This window comes from Urocitellus parryii, chromosome 15 (genome assembly GCF_045843805.1).
Source record: "Urocitellus parryii isolate mUroPar1 chromosome 15, mUroPar1.hap1, whole genome shotgun sequence".
In the NCBI taxonomy this organism is placed as follows: Eukaryota; Metazoa; Chordata; class Mammalia; order Rodentia; family Sciuridae; genus Urocitellus; species Urocitellus parryii.
Window position 1 is genome coordinate 36,996,164 of NC_135545.1, and position 19,676 is coordinate 37,015,839.

Here is a 19,676-nt window from a genome sequence, read left to right on the forward strand (position 1 = left end):
ATTAGATGAGAGAAGAGGATGTAGTTTAATAGCATCTAAGGCAAAGATCTGCCAGATGCAAAAATGGGAACAATACAACCTGCTCTGATTACTACAATGATTGTCATAAAGATTAGATAATTTAATAAGTAAAAGTCCATCAAACTGTATAAAAAGCTTCTATGTCTTTGCATCATGGAGAAAAGTATCCTATAATTCTTTGTGACAAGCGCCATCACTTTGAAGAATATAAATGTGTGTGTGTGTGTGTGTGAGAGAGAGAGAGAGAGAGAGAGAGAGAGAGAGAGAGAGAGAGAGAGAGAAATAGAGAGACACAGGCAGAGGAAGGCAAGAGAATTAGGGAGCAAAACTGTATATAAACCTGTGAAGATATTTTGCAAGTCTTAAATTAGTAATAATTTCCATTACACATTAATTTTCCTTTAACTAGCCCTGGGCACCTAGAAGAATTTTAGTATTTTCCTCCCCTGCATTTCAGTAAGATGCCTGTAAATTCATTTTGCCTTATTATGGATAATACTCATGCCAGGAGGGAATTTATTTTTTTTAACTGTGGTTGGTCTTCCATTCAAAATTATAATGCCTCTCTGACTTTATGAGTCATGAAATATAGCTCTCACAGACACCTCCTGCTTCTCTCAGCCACATGCTACAACTAGGTCCATATTCTCTGGTGGACCTCAAATAACATAGTTTTTAGCCATAAACTTACTTCCACTTGGATATTTAAGGAGTAATGGTTTCCTAAGCATTTCTTAAGAAACCCTTCCTCTCTGTCATATAGCAACTACCATTAGAATAATATTCACAGTGTGCCTTACAGCCTGCTGAAAATCTACAAAATTACATCTTTAAATTTGTAGGCTCAGAACAGTAGTTATAGCAGCCCCAACTTACAAAAAAAAAAGAAAAATCAAGGATGGGTGAATTTCAATAAGAGCTATTGAATAGCAGATGTTGGGTGGTAATTCATGTTTGACTGTCTTCTCCTCCTTAACTCCAAGTCAAGCTGCCTCTTCTTACAATAAACTTTTGTTTAGCATTTGGAACTCTGATATCTCAGCCTAAATATATTTTCTAAATCTCATAATTCATGGTTTCCAGAACCTGAAATCTCTAAATTTCCTAAAAGAATTACCAAAATAAATTTGTGCATAAATTCATCCTGGCTGCATAAAAGTAATTACTACAAAATTTTTTCCCTGCAGCAGAAAACTTATATAACCACCCATTAATTCTCATTATAATTAATGTAAAAATGCAGTGTTACTATTAATGGATGTAATTATATACTTTAGATAACTGTAAACTCCATCATTGTATTAATAAAACAAAAAACATTCACAAAGTAACTAGGAACTTTGTAGTAGCTGAAACATCAGGTTATGGTATTTCTGCAGTTACTGAAGATGGGCATCATGCTTGTAATACAGCGAGTACCCAGTTTTACATGCAAAAAAAAATTGAATGCAATATTGAAATAGGCAATTTTTATCAAAAAATACTAAATGTTGTATTATAATGGGATTAGGCCAAATACTATGCAGGGATTTATCTCAAAATGCTAAGAAAAAATATAGAAGATTATGATGGCACAATCTAAAGTGTGGGAGGGAAAGGAAGGGGGCAGGGGGTTAGCAAGGATGGTGGAATGTGGTAGACATCATTATTCAAATTATATGTATGAAGACAGGAATTGGTGTCAACATACTTTATATACAACCAGAGATATGAAAAATTGTGCTATATACGTGTAAAAATAATTGTAATGCATTCTATTGTCATTTATTTTTTTAAATAAATAAAAACATAAATAAATTAATAAACAAATATATAAAGTAATTTTTTTCAAATGTTCTTTTGGTCCTATAAACTCCTATAATCAGTTTTCTGAAGAAATTTGCCTTTGAACCTAAACTAAAAAATGTTTATAGTTTCTATCTTGATTCTCTAAGCTTTTAAAAAATTATTATTATTATTTTCGCTCACTTGATTTTGTTTAATATGCTTGGTTTGGTCCAGTCCACTGCCCTGTGTTCACAATGGATACCAAGGACAGATTCAGCAGGTATTTTCAGTCTATACCTCACAAATCTCTGAACTCCTTTAGCCAAGTATATCACTCTTGGGACCTCTCTGCTCTTGATCTGCAGTAATAACTCCCCTTGAGTTTCTTTCTAGAGCTCTAAATTCATTCTTCACTTCCCCTTTCATCTTGACTCCTCCTTTAACACTTTCTTAGTACAATAACGGTCTTCTTTCATCATCTTAAATACGATATGATTCCACTCACTAAATAGTATGAGTGTACTTAGCTTAAATACCTTTTTCTTTTCGTATTTGAGGCATTCCTGTCTAACTTAATGAAATCAGCCCTTTATTATTTTCTCTTCTAGATTCCAAAATGTTTCTCCACAGTACTTCAAGATTGACAACCAGGTACAGTGCCTGTAGAATTTAAAAAAACCTTTCCTTCTCTAGATGATGATTTGCAAAAGTTACCCTCTCTGTGTGATCAAATAGTTTTTCCTCCTTTATGTTGACCCAACATCACACTGTAACACATGGCTTGACTTGTGCAGTCAGGTTAGATTTTATTCTCCTTGCCTGAGCACCTGGTACAGGACACATTTGTGAAGCCTCTTACTGTCACTCACATGACACTTTATGGTATAAAATTTTGGGGTTTGAGGTATGTGTGTTTAGACTATTGTATACATCCACTACTGCATTGGATCCAGGATGACAGGGAGCATGTCATTTTTATTTGAAAATGTGTACCCAGAACTCAGTATCATGGCTTGCAAAGGGGGACACCCAATAAACATTGGCTGACTAAATAAATATATAACAGGTGTCTATCAAAAAGCCTGATTTCCTCACTTTTTTTTTTCATCAAAGACAGGGATATAAAGTTTTCAGCACCAGGTGGCAAGGGAGAGGATGATTTCACATAATTCTTTGCTGAATTTCCTTCCATAAATGAGAATCTAATCGTCTGTTATTTCTTAGTATCATTGAATGAGGAACATGCCATTTTTTTCCCACCAGGTGTGTTCAGGAAATATCATTGCTTCTCAATGTTTGAGGACAAGCACATTTCATTGTCTCTGGAAAGCACAAGGTCACAGTCAGTTATTACCTATGTCATAAGTGTAAGAGGTATTGAAACCTTCCAAAATTATTTCTTAGATTGAATTTTACAGTTACAAGAAAGAATTGCTTCAAATGTATGTGTATGTACAGGATAAAGCATAAGCCAGATTGCATTGGAAATCTTGTTTCTAAACATAGCTATCTTGTGAATGTAATGAAAGTCCCAGCAAAAAGTGATATTGCTGAAATTACTCACAAGAATGGAGAAGCCTCATTTTTTCTGGAGGTGAGCAAAAGGTACATTAAGGAGTCCATGAAAACCAGGGGATATTTTGATTCCATTTGGAAGAAGAGCTTTGAAGAACTCAGTGACACAATGAAGATGATTGGAGAATCCTGCAGAAACTGTGTTGATTCAAATAAATGAGATCATATTTTTGGACCATCTTAGAAGTGTCACTTGTTGGCAATTCAGCACCCATGGACTACAAATTTCAGCTTTTGTCATAGATGAAAATGTGATTTTGGTCTAGTTACTTCATATTTCAGAATCTCAGTTTTTTAACCTGTAGAAAGGTGATTAAAAATACCACTTATTTTGTCGACATTTCATACAAATTTATGAAAATGGTACCCTGTAATGCTCAATCAATTAGCAGTTAAACATTTTTCTTTCTTTAGTTCCTTTGCTCCGTCTTACTTCCATATAAATTTATTTGGTCCCTTTATCATCAATGGATTTCCAAAAAGTCAACTACCTTTCTTTGTCATGCTCCTGTCTCCTGTGCTGAAAGTAAAAACCTGAGATTTCTTTCCAATTTCAAGTAACAATTTATTCTCATTTTTCAATCAAAACTAAGACTATTAATGGTATTCTTTCTGCTGTTAGTTTTGGGATCCTGCACACAATTCTTAACTATACCAATACTTTCAAAATGATATCCCCATTTAAACAATTTCAGTACACTTCCCCTTGCCTTCTTTCTCTCCCTTTCACTTCCAAAAGAAGCAGATTGAACTCTCTCTTACAAAAGTATGCAGTATAGAAATTATAGGCAGAAAAAAAATGGACTGAAATGATTCTACTTGCAAGTAGAACTTTGCAGAATTCATTGACACAAGGAAAATGATTTGAGAATAAGTAACCACAGTACAAATCTTTTAACACTGAAAGACCATATCTCCACATCCGAAGGGTCAGCCAAGAACTCAATCATTTTATTTAAAGACTTGGGTCATTCTTTGGAATTTTGGAATGGGAAGCAAAACCAAATGCAAGGGACAAAGCATTGCCTTGTAGAAAATTGTTTCCATGAAGGAGTCAGCTGATAAGGTAAACCAGAAAGAAATCTGATAAAGTTAGCCAGAAAGGAAATCATCAGAACCAGTGGACCTGGAACAGTCTCTGAGTGGGATCATAGAAAATTATTATTTTCCCAACTTGGTTCTTCTGTGTAGGTCAGGAGAAGACACTTGATCTTGAGTATGGCTATGTTGTAAACACGCCTGGCAATAGGGATCTGGGTGATTAGAAGAGGCAATTCCAAATCTCTTTACTTTGTGTTGTTTACCACATTCTCCCTTGAATTGATGAGAGGGATATCACAAGGTTTGATGAATTGGTAGCATGCAGAGTGGGGAGCTGATTTGACGATCTTATTTGTACAACTCTGTGCAGATATAAAGTACTTAACTCATCTTAGGGAACGATCTTGAAAACACCTTCTTCACTGTCCCACAAATATATTTGCCAGATTGTTTATAATTCCTCATTGAGAAACCTCGTGCTGAGTATGTACCATCCTTCAGCATTATTGGTTTTGGATTAGAGAAGAGAGCAATCATTTTATAGTATGATTACAAAACCATCAAATTATAGAGCTAGTTGAGTTATTTTCTACCTTCATCAATGCTGGAATATTTTCACATACAAATGCAGAAATAATATGAATTTCACATAAGGAAGATAGACTGTAAAAAAAACTAATATTCTGTCAATTCAACATGGACCTTTCAGGAACATCCCAAGAAGAGTCTACTTTCCACTTGATATGGTTATAATGAACTCTTATAAGTTGTCAGATCAATATATGAATGGCTTCCAGGCATATATTGGTCACTTGCCTTCCTATAAGTGGAATTTCTGCTGTGACAGGCAACGTATTATACAAAAAAAATCTGTGTTCCTTTTTTTGGTCACAGAGTTCTGTTGGTCATATATAAATGTGCACATTGTTCTTGCTGGTCATTCTGAACCTTCTGTGAGCCTTTTCTTTTCCAAAGCCACATAATAGCTCCCAAATGTTTCATCAGTTCCTTTAGATACTCTCATATACCATAGGCCACATCATCTAAGTATTTCTATGTGTTAAATAAAATTACATGAATGTATCAGAAAGCTAGTATAAAAGAATAAAGAGATCGGGGGAGGGGAGTTGAAGAAAAGGTAATAGGGGATGGATATGATCAAAATATGTTCTGTGCATATAAGAATATGATGATGAATTCTATAGTACTGTTTAATTTAACTTCACTAATAGAAATTAATATATATTTGCATGTCTCCAGTTAACTCTGTATGAGTAAAATTGTGACTCATTTTACTAATTTTTTTTCCAATAAAACTTATCACAGAAATGTGTGCAATGTCAATATTCAATAAGTATGATGCCTCAAGAGGAAGAAAAGTAAATTAGATCTGATCATACCCATTCACTTCTTAAAAATCCTTTGTTTGCTTATGGATTCTAGCAGTCGTGCTCACTTTTCATTCCATAAAATTCATCTATCTAGAAAGATGAAATTGGTTTTTCTAAGAAAAAAATCATAATTAATTATATTTGAAGAATCCTGGGATAAAAAAAATAAAAGAATTTTCATTGCAATAGGATTTCTAAGAGATTTGAGTTGGCAAATGTAGATTGGGACATCAAAGAAGGTCTGAAGAATATTGGAAAATTTAAACCTTTCACTCAGATGAAGTCTTCTTTTGTTCTGCATCACATAATTCCTTAGATTGGAGTTCGAATCTTAGATTGGGTTTCTTAGTACATAGAAAGTTTCACAATCAGAATACCACCCACTCTTGGTCTAAGACTTCTTCCTCTCCCTCAACCATTAAGTCCAAGGTATGTTATTTACTGTGTATCTGAAGCACACCTTACATGTTTCATCTTTAGGTATGCTTTCTAGGATTGAAGCTCACTAGATCAAAAGTGTACACAGTTGGGTCATTCAATAAATACCCTTAGATATGTATCTTTATGTGGTTTGGGTTAATATAAATGTTATTATGTCATATATTTCATCCTTTACTATATTTTTTTGCTTGACAATGTTTTTAAATTGTTGGTGTCTATTTTATTTTAATCATGTCCAAATGACACATAGTAGAACTTTGTCCACTTATTAAGTAGATAAAATTAAGATCCATTCTCCTAGTGTGGGTACATAGGGCATGTTCAGAACCTCAGTTGTGTGTGTGTGTGTGTGTGTGTGTGTGTAAAGCATCCAAGCGAATAATACTGGGCATATGCACCTACAAATCTGTGCAAGGACTCCTCTGCTGTTTATACCCTGCTGTGGAAATGATGGATCATAAGAGAGATGCAGTGCATTATTTTTAACCTTTTCACCAACACTTGACTGCATTCACCTTTTTATACCTGTCTCTGGAGATTAAAGTGATTGCCTACTGTTTTAAATTTGAACTTTTAATTAAAAAATTGTTTCATATACTTTGGTCTACTTCTCTATCTGCAACAAAAATTCCACAGGCTTTTTAATGATTTTTTTTTATTGTTTCCTTGATTTATTTTTCATAGCTTAGCAGCAAATTCCTCTTACCTGGTAGTGTGAGAAACATACTTCTTTCATTATCTTTCTGCTAATATTACTTACATTTCCTTTTTGTGGGAGAATGGACCTCAATAAAATGTAAAATAAAATTCATAAAAAACATTTCAATTACAAATTTGATTATAATGGGATGAAAATCGGAGAATCAATTTTAAGAATTGAAATCCTTAACATTTTAATTTCTTTCATAAATATCATTCGGATTTAGCTACACTGCTGAAATATCTACTTAGTGTTAATAATTTATCAATCTAATAGGTTAATTTTTCTATGATTTTCCTACATCTAGAAAGCTTCATGATTTCTCCCAAAGAGAGTGGTGGTAGTTAGAACTTTATTATACTGAAGTGAAGCAATGAGGACAGCTTTTCTTTTCTTATTTCCTCTTAGAAGAATGTATTTAAGGATTCTCTATTAACTATTTTAATTGCTATAAAATTGGGGTAATTACCATTCATGAAAAAAGGAGTTCTGTTCTAGGCTTACTGACTAATTTTCTAGGATTGAAGCAAGTTGTAACTCTGTGAAGACTTTCAAAGAAATCATCTATTGGCGTATTCACATGGCATTTTTGTCTTTGATAGTCAACTATTACATGAAATTATCTTTATATTTCTAGAATAAAGCATGTAAAACAAAGGGTGTTACTTACAAACATACTCCTAGATTTCATTGACATTTCTATAGGAAAAAAAAATGAATCTGTCAGCTTCTGTTCTTGGTTTATCCCTGCCAAGTTTTATGGTCTTCTTTAGAGTGCTTGAACATTTGTGCCCCTGTGCTTCTCACTTGATATTGTCTTTATATGCATCATCACACCCCATAATGACCAACTAAATCTTTAACTTTTTCTGCATGGCAGAGCATAATAAATATGTATGTATCCCTGAACTCATGAAGTATTAAGTATTTGACTCAGTGTTCTAATAGCAATTTGAAACTGCTAAAACATACACAAATAAAAACACGATGCTATAATTTTAAAAATTAAAATAAGTGTGTGAGACTGCCACAGAAGACAAGAGTTCTCAAGGACAGGAAATGAGTCTCATCATCTTTGATCAAGCTCCATGGCATATACTACAGGGTTCATAACATAATAAATGCATGTCAAATTTGGTGCATCCATTTAAATTAGTGCTTTATATAAGAAGTTCTTATAATTTTTTAATATATTTTTATTTGTACTTTTTAGATATACATGACAGTAGAATGTATTTTGACTTATTATACATCTATAGAGTATAATTTATTCTAATTAGGATCCCATTCTTGTGGTTGTACATGTTGTAGAGTTACATTGGTTGTGTATTCATATATAAGGATAGGAAAGTTATATCCAGTTCATTCTACAGTCTTTCCTATTCCCATGCCCCCTCCCTTCCCTTCCTTCCTCTTTGTTTAATCCAATGAATTTCTATAATTTCCCCTCCTCCCTTCCCTTGCTATGGGTTATCAGACAGAACATTTGGCTTTTGCATTTGATAGTCTCCAGTTCCAACCATTTACTGGCAAACGCCATAATTTCATTCTTCTTTATAGTTCACTGAGATTCTTATGCTTATTGGCACAACATTTTTCTCTTTAAACACATTCTGTGCACCCAATATCAACTTCCAGAGATTTAGGTTAACTTTATTAGAAAGTGGGGATTAACACATAATCCAAAAAAATGAGTATATTTTTTTCCAGTAAATTTTAGTTTTTAAACATAACTAACCCTCAAATCCCAAAAGTTTTTTGTTTTTGTTTTTTCTTTTAGGATTAGCATTCATTTCAAAGAGAAAGGATTAGCTTAGGAATGCTTCTTGGACAATGTGTCACATTTATATATAATACTACATGTGCTTTTCCTTACATTTTTGTAAGCATAGATAAATTTGTCATAACAATTTCTTCATAATCACTAAGAAACATTTCCAGTAACCGAATCCCTCATTCCCCAGCCAAGAATGAACTTGTTGAATGAAATAGAACCTCTATTTGTTTTTCATCTTTTGAAAACTAGAAAATATAAAATAATCAGTCTAACTACATCTTTTCTAAGATGAATCATGATGTGTCTTGTGACCTTTATTGACTCAGTAATTGACCTACAGAAAATCAAAATGTAGTAGCATGCTTGGGACGGTCACTGAGAAGATTAATTTTATGTATCAACTTAGCTGTGCCCAGGGTCCCTAGATTAAATGTTATTTCTGGATGAATTGGTGTGGGTGTTTCTGGATGATGTTAACCTTTGAATCCGTGAATTCAGTGTGCTGTCTCCCATGGTCTAGGTGGGCATCGTGTGGTCTAGGTATGCATCATGTGCTCCACCAAGGGCCTAAACAAGGGGAAGGAGTCATTTGACTCTTTTGCTTTCTGCCTTACTTCTTGAGCCAGGTTATCTATCTCATGTTCTCTGGCCCTCAGGTAGGAACTTATGCCATTAGCTTGCCTGGTTCTCAGGAAGTCAGTCTCAGACTGAACTACATCACTGGCTTTTCTGGATATCCAGCTTGCAGATAGCAGATCACTACCCATCTCATTATTTAATATACTAATATACAAATACCCTTATACTAAATCAATATCTACTTATCCATCTCTGTCTCTCTTCCTCTCTTTAATATACATGTATGTATACACACAAAATGGGATACACATGTAAGAGAATATTCTCATATATGCATATATCTAAAATAGGATATCTATTTTATACATACACACACCTAAATACACAGGCATGCACACACCCAGAGAGATATACACACATTGTACACACATTTGGTTCTGCTTCTCTGGGAAATCCTAACACAGTCTTTTACATACTCCATGTAGGAGTTTCTACAGGACTATGGTTTCTGCTATCTTTTTCTACTGTGGATCATTAGAGAAGTCAGATGCAAGCTTTTGGTATCCAAATTCAGTCTGTCTTCACAATCTTTGCAAATGAATCTATTAATCACATAGTTGTTCAAGTAAAAACCTCTAGGAGTCATGTTTAAATTTCATCTTTCCTTCTTTCGGCTTATTGAATGCATCCTCCATTGATTCCAATTTTATATCCGATATATATCAGGATTCTATTTCTTCCATCTCTATTACCACTGAAAGAGTGAAAGGCAAGATAATTTCTTCCTTGGGCTAAAGAAACAAACTTCTCTCTGGGCCTCTGCTTTAATTCTGGGGTCCGACAATATTATTTCCATACAAGAATGAGAATGATCATTTCAAAACTACAAGTCAGACCATGTCATTCCCTCAATTTTAGTCCCTTTCAATTGCTTCCTCTTTCGCATAAAGTGAATCTGAGCTTCTAATCCTGGTCGACCACAACCTGTATAATACACTCTCTGCTCAGCTCTCCGCATCTTATTGTGTGCTTTCTCCCTCATCCACTACAGAATAGACCTCATTCTCATTTATTGTGTATGCCACTGGTTTAGTACAGGAGAACAACTAAAACAAACTTTTACATAGTTTTTGCTGTTGTTTGCTATTAGTGTAAAAACTAGCAACTGAAATATCTCTATGATATGCAAAACATTTAGTTTCTTAGGCATGTATATTAAATTCCATCATGTCAATTCTTTTTTCTTAAATTTACTCATTTATTTTTTTTCTCATACTACCAAAGCTTTGAAGGGAGATAGCCTTTCATATCCTATTCACTGCTTTATTCTCAGCATCTAGATTAGTGGAATATCCTCAGTACATAGTTGTTAAACAAATAAGCATTGGGGAGTTTTGTTACATGGAGCATTTAAGATATTGACATTGAATTTCATTGAGAAATTTCCCACTTTGGCATCTCTGTTCATTTTTAGATATCTGGAATCTAGCCTGGCCTTACCCTCTAGTCTTCATGGTCTGACAGTCTGCTCTCTCCAAGACTCTTTCCAGCAATGCCTTAGCATGGTATTGTGCCTTAGTAAGCTTTGACATTTTTTCTCTGTGATTTCAAATCACTGTCTGCTCCCCACTTTCATAGTACAGCCAAGTCTAATGGTTTGTCCTTTACTTAACTCTATAATTTATCCAATTATTACCCATGTCTTTGAGAAGCCAGAGAAGAATGGTGAGTATACCTTTCACCTGTCACAAGCACAGTATCTCAAACATACATTGCAGAAAATACATGTTTTGGTAGGGGGTACTTTTTTAAGTTTATTTGGAATACTGTTATTTATAGCCCCAACATTGAGCCTACACCATCCACTTCTATATTCTACAAACTTAACAAATAGGTAATAGCTCTCCAAATCTAGAGGTTGAATTAAAGAAAACCTAGAAAACCATCAAAGAAAGGCAAAGCCAAAGGAAAGCATTCATTAGAAAGGAGAAGTCATCTCAATCAATGATTTGTAAATCGCATGTTTAATCTTAGACGATAGTTGTTAAAATCTTCCTCATGTTTATGTGGAGTCAGAATGGCCCTCCATACCCTGGCACATACAGAAGAAATCTGAAGGAATTAAAATTTGCCTTTTGTGACTTCTCATTTCCTTTTGTAGTTCTGGCCTCTGAGTTCATTGATGTCACTGTTTCCGCAGTCTTTGTCTTCAGCAACATCCTGTGTTATTCCTCCTAGTAACCCTCTTCTGTAATCTGTGGATAATAATAGAGATATCTATTATCTATTAGTAGAGATATCTGTTAGAGATAACACTTGCATTCAAGGTGTGAACCAGATGGTGACAGGTAACACAAGTTGGAAGGAGAGTGCCCTCAGGCACCAATACCTCCAGCAAAAGTCTCCTGCTGTGATCTAGAGGAAATTTCCATGAGTAAAGGAGAGGCAGTGCATATCAAAACACAACTTCACCATCCTGGAAATTACTCAGAAGCCATACTCCAACTCCCACCTCTCACTTATTAGATGTGTAGCTAAATTCTAGAACATTCCTTAAGAAGTCTCTGAGCCTCATATCTCACCCACAAAGGAAACCATGATTTAGTCCTTACTAGAGCATTCTATGAACATCAATTTCTCTATCTTTCCAAGTATCCAAACATCTGTCTTTAGTCCTTACATGTGGCGCTTCTTACAATTACCCTTAGTTTTTGAAAAAGCTGTGGTTTCTTTGTGCTTGTTCATTTGCTATCTTAAAAAAAAAAAAAAAAAAAAATCTCTGTGAAACCTTCATTAAGTCTTGCCATTTGGAGTCACTTAATTACTGCTCAGTACTTCCACAGCACAAACTATAATGTGCTTTCTATTTCTTATCATTTTAAGCCTCACATTATAATCACAGATAGTATTGTTTAGTGGAGAGTTAAGGGACTCTAATGTCAGATCAACCTAAGTTTAACTCCAAATGTGACTACTATTTAATTATAGGCAAGGAATATTTCAACAATTAGTTTAGATGTGATTGATTAGCTTCTTTTATAAGTTAGAAAAATACATTTTGAAATACCATTGAATTTATTTGTTCATATCTATATATCAGATAATCCCTGCACTGGTAGAAGCTGAGTAATTGTACTAGACAAACTTCTTATCCCTTAGATTGTCTATCCAGGGAGTAAGGACAGGGGTTAATTGCATGGTCCTATAATACCAGGATTGTGTCTATAGTAGTAAGGCTTGGATATCTTAAATATAGATAATATATTATTTAATCCACACATGTGTATTGACTGTAGAATAAAATCATAAAAAAAATAAATATCTACTTTAGTGATAATGACAACATCATCTACAATTTTTATGAAGAGCAGTAACTACAATGTCAAACATAGTCAACATTGTGCAACTAAGTAACATTTCAAAGAAATTTTGTAGAGCAACAAAGCTATTGCAATTTATAAATAAAATAAAATAAAAACACGCCAGAAAGTATTTCCTATAAAATATACTCTACAATTATTTTCTCCACAAAAATACAATGGTGCAGAACATCTAAATCCAAGTTCAGGATGTAATGCATTAATTCTAATCCCAAGCATTATGAGCAATTATTTTGTTCACAAATAAAAAACTTACATTTAAAACCCTTTATCCTCAGTCGAATTGCTTTCAAATTCAGACTTAGATTGAGGAAAACAAAGAGCCCCCATTCCAGGTTTCAGTAGTGTATGAGAATGTGAAATGAACTGAATATAAATTATCACCACTCCCTTAATTGTGTGTGTATATATTTGTGTGTGTAAACAGATGAACATGCATGCATATTCCTTTCAATGTTGATATCATGCATATTCTTTTCAATGTTGATATTCATGTTTAAATTGTGCATTTATACAGCTTTTATAGTGATGCCCGCTGTTACCTTATCTTTTTGACTGACAATGATGGGATTTCAGTCATGCTCAACCTTTCCGACAGTGCCAGTGATGGGATTTTTTGAAATCTTATTACTGGTTGCACTGCCTTGATCTCAGATGGAACTTTCAATCAAAAAGGCAATCAGAAGGTTATACATTCGTGAGATTCCCTGCAAAGCTAGTGATCGCATAACACAACTCGTTGGAAGGGACTACTTGCCTCCAGTCCTTATGTGGCTATAAAGAGTAATTGGCTACTTAGCTCTCAGCACCCGCTTTTCCTTCTCCAAAATACAGCATAGCCCAGCACTCTGTTGAGTCTCAGTGTGGAATCCGGCTGCTCCTAGGAGATTTCTAAGTCTCCTGCAGAGTCTTGTCTTACTTTAAGCATATGATTAAGTGAACTCTTCCAAAGACACATTTGTCTATTTCTAACCATTCTTGCTTCACTAGCGATGCCAGTGAATCTAAGTTTTTTTTTCTTTTATGTACACATACACTTACCTATACATTTTCCTTCCAAAACATTTTTACTGTAAAATTCATAGCCTAGAAATCACAATTCTCTGAGGCAAGGTTCACACATGAATTTAATTTAATTTATAGTATCTTATTATTATGAACTATTTTAAACTATTGTAATAATTGCACTCATGAAAAGTATGGTAGGGAATGGCTTCCTAATACTCTGTAATATATACATCTGTACCTTTAAGAGATATTTTTTATAAGTTTGTTTGGTCAAATAATACACAGAGAGGCCGGGGTTGTGACTCAGTAGTAAAGTGCTCACATAGCACATGTGAGGCCCTGGGTTCAATCCTCAGCACCACGTGAAAATAAATAAATGAAGTAAAGTATTGTGTCCAACTACAACTAAAAAATAAATATTAAAATAATAATAATAATACAGAGTGGAGGCTGACTTCATCCCAAGAGGGGTCCAGACATCCAGGGATGCATCTGGAACATTGAATTGTGTGGCAGACAGAGGGAGACAATTTTTTCTCACTTGGTTCCAGATAGCAATTCTTTTACATTAGTCATTAAACCCTTGGGCAGAGATATGTTTCAAAGGATAGGAAAAGACTAAACTTTGTGACACACAAAGATCCACAGACACATTAAAATATCTGTAGACAATTATTTGAAAAGTAACCACAGAGGTAGGTACATGTAAAATATATATAAATGTTGATGGAACAGAAGACTATGGACAAATATAAAAGGAATCACTTCAATAAAATTGTATAATGTGTTACTTAGCAAGTTGAGCATGTAGTGCTTAAACCCCTATTGATTCTTTTGGTTGGTGAAGTCCTGCTAAGTCTGTTGTTAATGTAAGGCTTCAGTTAATTTGTGTGTGTGTGTGTGTGTGTGTGTGTGTGTGTTGTGTGCATGTTCCTCAGATCTTCATATAAATTCATGATATTCGAAAAACATAGTTCATATAGTGTAGTCTTTATAATGAACACAGCATTACTCATTTCACCCCATGTTACAAAATTTGGAATTGGCTTTTAAGCACAAAATGCTTAGATGGTGATGGTAAAAATTTAGTAAGGAATCTAAATATTTCCATCCCCTCTTCCTAAGTAAAATAAATTTTGAAGCAAGTTTGAGACAACTGGTATACCATTTATTATCTCCTTCCCACAAAACTACCATGTGAGGATAACCTACTGATTCCTAACAGGAGTAGATAGGTATAATTTTCCCAAAGTAAAATAGTGTTATTTTTGTGTTAGATATATTTGTTTAATCTATGGCACTTCACTGTAAACAAGTCAGAAATGAGTCTGATATACCAGAGATAAATAAAAATAAATAATTTCACCTTGGTTTGGAATGTGTAAGATAGTTAGAATATTGTTTAAAATTGATTATTACTACAACTGCTGTTGATAACTTATATTCATCAGATACTTGTTTTAGATACCGTGCTAACCTGGTGATTATAAAAGTCACTTTGGATCATCACTTTGACCTCAGAAAGAGTATTCAATAGCCTCTGGGATAAGCATATAAGATGAATTATTCACAGAAAGAGGGGTCTCAAAAAGGATTTGATTAAACCACTGGATAGCTACTAAATTCTTGTTATAACATGCAAGTGTTTTGTTGCTGTCACAAAGGAGGCAGTTACTAGAACTTGGTGCCTTCAATTTGCAAGCCAGATCCATGCTTTCCTTAGGCAGCCCCAAGCCAGTGATTGAGATGGCAGGTGACCAGAGCCTCACTACATTGGTCCTGTGATATCTTGCTCTAGTGGACAGTCTCTCATTCCAGAACCCTCTGAATGCACTGACAGATATTTTGCCAGATTTATGTTGCAGTCTAAGGCTCTCTTGTCAAATCCTATTCTCTGATCCCTTCATTTTTATAAGTTGTAGACCTACCATCTTGTCTGAAGTCTTCCAGCCCAGTACCACTTCCCTTCCCAGATGTACTCAAATGTACAATCGGCAAGCTTTTAGGTATTTTAAATTCCTTTTATGTTTCTGCTTATATCTTGCTATATGAAAGCTATCAAGCCATTTCTCTTCTCTAGTTCTTTATAATGAAGACTCAAATAAATAAAAGTGTTCCTTGGGATGATTTGGTGGAACCCTTTAGGACATTAGTTAGAGGTTGATAATTTTGTTAATATCAGGTCTTCATTTGGCTGGAAAAAAATGATGACAACAAAGGTATTTATAAAAATATATTTCACAAAGTAGGAAACAATACAGGAGTTTCTCTGAATACAATACATGGAGTAAATAAACAATATTGCATTAAAGCAAAGTAGAAAATTAAAATGATCTGCATGTAATACTTGAGTTTTATCATACATTTTCTACTCCTAAATGGCAGGTTTGCATTACAAATTAAATATGCTCACATCTTCTAGTGCTGCTCTTTTTTATTTTTTTTCTTTGTAGCCTAAAACATTCTGTGGATCACTGTGATCAGGGACAAAAGTGCTAAAAACAGAAGCAGTAAAATTATGTACAAATCAGTTCCTGTTTCTAAAATAGTGGGGGTGGGGGGCAACTTGAAGCATGTTTATTGGACAGGGCATTAGGTAGGTATCTAAAAGTCTAGAGTTTAAATATTCACAGGAATCAATATACTTTCAGATGTTTGTGCTTGTAGTAAAAACACCAAATACTAGGATTATGAACAAAATAGAAAACAGTCCGTTAAGTTTCTCTGGGAAAATGCTGTTCCTGCCATCACCAGTCACAATAACACTTCCTACTCTAAAGAGACTATTAGCTCTCCTTTTTCATAATATTGCCTTCCATACTTATCTCATCAAAATGTACATGTATTAAACATTCATTGTATATATATTTATATAAAACAATCTAAAGTCTTAATAATGGATATAATTTAGGTTTCTTTTCCCATATAGTCCCTTAATCTATAGAGTACCAACCTTAATAAATAAAAGCATTAATGGACATCAATAAAATATTTATTTTGAGGATTAAACAAATAAATTCACGCGCTAGCAATAAAACCATCTGTCTCTTAATTAGTCCACTATGGGATACAGTTTATCTTTGTGTCCTTGTGGAAGAAGATGAGGTGGAGGGAAGGAGGAATCCTGCTTCTAGAAACAAGCTGTTTGAATGGGATTTCTCTCCTCCCACCACTGAGTTGGCAATCCCCACCCTGGAATGGATTACGAACATGTGAATATTTTAAGGCTCGACACAATATTTAAAGATGCTATTCAGTCTCTGGTGAGTGGGGCCAACAATTATGTACAATGTGTGGTCACCGTACCGTATAATCTAGGAAGCCTCCCGAAACTCCAAAAAGTCATAATGTACAGCAGACCAAGTATTGCTTTATCATTTGTGGCGGGATCCTTATTGGTGAAGGGGAAAAAACCATTTGCATTCATAAAAATCCTTGAAGAAGACACAAATCAGCAGCAGATTCCTTGCAGGTCCATTTTTTTTTTTTCTAAGAAAGCACCTTTTAATTTTGATTTTTTTCCTCTTTTTAAACCATTTCTCTAAAGATTAGCTAGGATCCCAATCTTTGTCTGTGGTAGTCAGGTAAATATCAAATATCCAAAGACTTCTAGACACTCCACATACTTAATTCACACTCCACAAGATTTATAACCTCCTAACATATACTTTTTATTTTTATTATTTTTTTTTTGGTTCAACATTAAAATGTGGTTGAGTTTATAGATGATTGGTGCTAAACTTGCTTCTAAAACAATAGCCACATTGGTTTGTATCTAAGGGGAGTGACCCTAGAATATTACAGAATGCTCAGTTCCATGGAATTTTTTTTTTTTTTTTTTATAATCCACTGTCAAGTTTCTTTGTCACTTTCACCAACAGAGTAGAGTTCGCCCAGTCTCTTAAAGCGGGGACCCCAGTCACTGAGGTAGTCAAAATTCTGGTCTGAGTCTGATGTGGTGGACTCCAAGGAGCTGAGAGAGCCAGCCACAGACCCTCGGCCTTCATAGCCATAAATCTGAATGGAGTCATATGGTGGGGCCGTAGGGTCATTATCTGCCTCATGCAGCCTTACATTTATAAATTCATCGACATCAACACCATTTGGAACTGGAGCAAGCCCTTGCCTTGGCATGAACTGCAAATCTGGTTTAATATCCTTACGGGGTAAAAATCCATTAATTCCATCTGGGTTTTGTAAAGTTGCAATGTCAAAAGCCTCTGTGTCCTCCTCCCCTCCTCCTTCGTCGTCATAGCGAATGATGTTTTCTCGAACGTCTTCATCGTCTTTGATAATCAATGGCTCATTTTTATGTCGCCGCAGAGTTACAAACAGCACCACAATGACTGTAGGAAAAATGCCAAATGATAATTAACCGGAGGAACATATAATTTTATAATCAGTACATCATATATGTTAAGAGACAGGGGCATTTATGAGTGTGTGGCTTTAATCACCTTTATTAGGAAATTTAGCTAAACATCTTTCTGAAGATTGGCCACTGAATTTTGAGTGTTATTCCAGATTATTACTGTTTATTAAAGGGTGATGATGCTGGGTTAAATAAATAGGCTTTTAGATAGTTGTGGTGAAGGATACATTTAATACTGTTTTCAGCTCTAATGGTATGAAATCAAAATGCAGCAGGACTAACTTGGTGTATCTCTTGGGTAAATTATTGAAAATCCTTTAGCTCCATGTCTCTCTTCTGTTAAAAAATAAAATAAAATAAAATTAAAATTAAAAAAACAAGATTAGTGAGCTCCAACTTTGTTTATTTTCTGTTTTAACTATTATTCAAGGTCCTCTAGATTAAAAAAAAATTTTTTGTTTTCACAGAGTAAACGTTAAACACACATGGGTAGCTTCTTGATGAAAGCTGGAACTCCTAAATCTGAAAACAGAGACCTGATGGTGAGGAAAGGGATAAGAACTCATAACTAGGTACCCTGATCAGACTTGGGCTACTGGAGAAAAATATGTCATAGAGGTAAGTTAGGCTCAAATCCAAGGTACTGAGTGAAGAAGATAGTAAATGACACCATCTTTAAGGTGTTTTATTCTTTAAGAACAGCATTGGAGATGACTTTTTGTGTTTTTTCAATCTTTTTGAAGACAACATATTGTGTCTACTCTTTTTTTTCATTTTATCTGATTAAACTTTAGGATCTGATGGGCTAAGTAACCCAATTTATACCCTGCTTATATACAATAGTATTATGGGCATCAAATAGCATACTCTGTTTACAGTAACTGGTGTGTTTGCATCAGAAGATCTGGAGATCTTATATAATAGAGGCTACAAACACAGAAAGGCTTATCCCCACTTTCACCACCATATTCTATTTTTACACATTGCCCATCATTCACTGATCATGGGACTGAAAAAGGCACTGAACATTCTCTTCAATTCTGCATGTACTATCATAACATTTTCTTGACTTCCTCTTAGTGACCTCACAGTGTAGAAAAAGGAAATACTTCTTGCCTCAAAGAATGCTGATGCTGGCCAGGACAGAGTTTTCTGTCCTCATTTACAGTCATTTATGAACCAGAAAAATGGTGACCATGAGGCTATGAAGGAAATACCTACCTAGCAACAAAATGATGCATGCTAATATGGCAATTAAGGCGCCCATACTGAGTCCAATGGGAAGGACATACGCTTCAACGTTACAAGACTGGACAACACCATCATTGCTGCAGCCACAGACCCGGATCGTCAGGGTACTGGTGCTGCTCAGTGGAGGATTTCCACTGTCACTGATTATGATTGGTAAAAGATAGACTTCTTGCTTCTGACGGTTGAATCCATTATGCTTTGCCAAAATGCTGAGGGAATTATCTGGAAAGAGTGGAAATTAGAATAATTTAAATCATTTCAAAATGGCTATCCAAACAACACTTGTTTTCCTAGTTCTGAAATCCCCTGCAAACCTTAAGACAATCCCAACTCTAGTGGACCTCTCAAGCTCTCTTTACATTTGTACTTCCCA

At 34.7% G+C, this 19,676-nt stretch overlaps 1 protein-coding gene across 2 annotated transcripts in view; it reads right to left on the reverse strand.

Moving 5' to 3' along the window:
* Window positions 1–11,501: 11,501 nt before the first annotated feature.
* Cdh8 (cadherin 8) overlaps window positions 11,502–19,676 on the reverse strand; it is a 340,478-nt gene continuing 332,303 nt past the window's right edge. Inside the window, exons 10-12 of one of the 2 annotated variants that reach the window (XM_026392635.2) lie at window positions 19,274–19,525; window positions 17,807–18,026; window positions 11,502–11,547 (exon numbers count right to left, since the gene is read on the reverse strand). In XM_026392635.2, the coding sequence (XP_026248420.1) occupies window positions 11,502–11,547; window positions 17,807–18,026; window positions 19,274–19,525 (518 nt within the window). Of the gene's footprint in view, window positions 11,548–17,532; window positions 18,027–19,273; window positions 19,526–19,676 lie in introns of those variants that run through there. The other variant, XM_077793074.1, reaches the window with a different exon arrangement.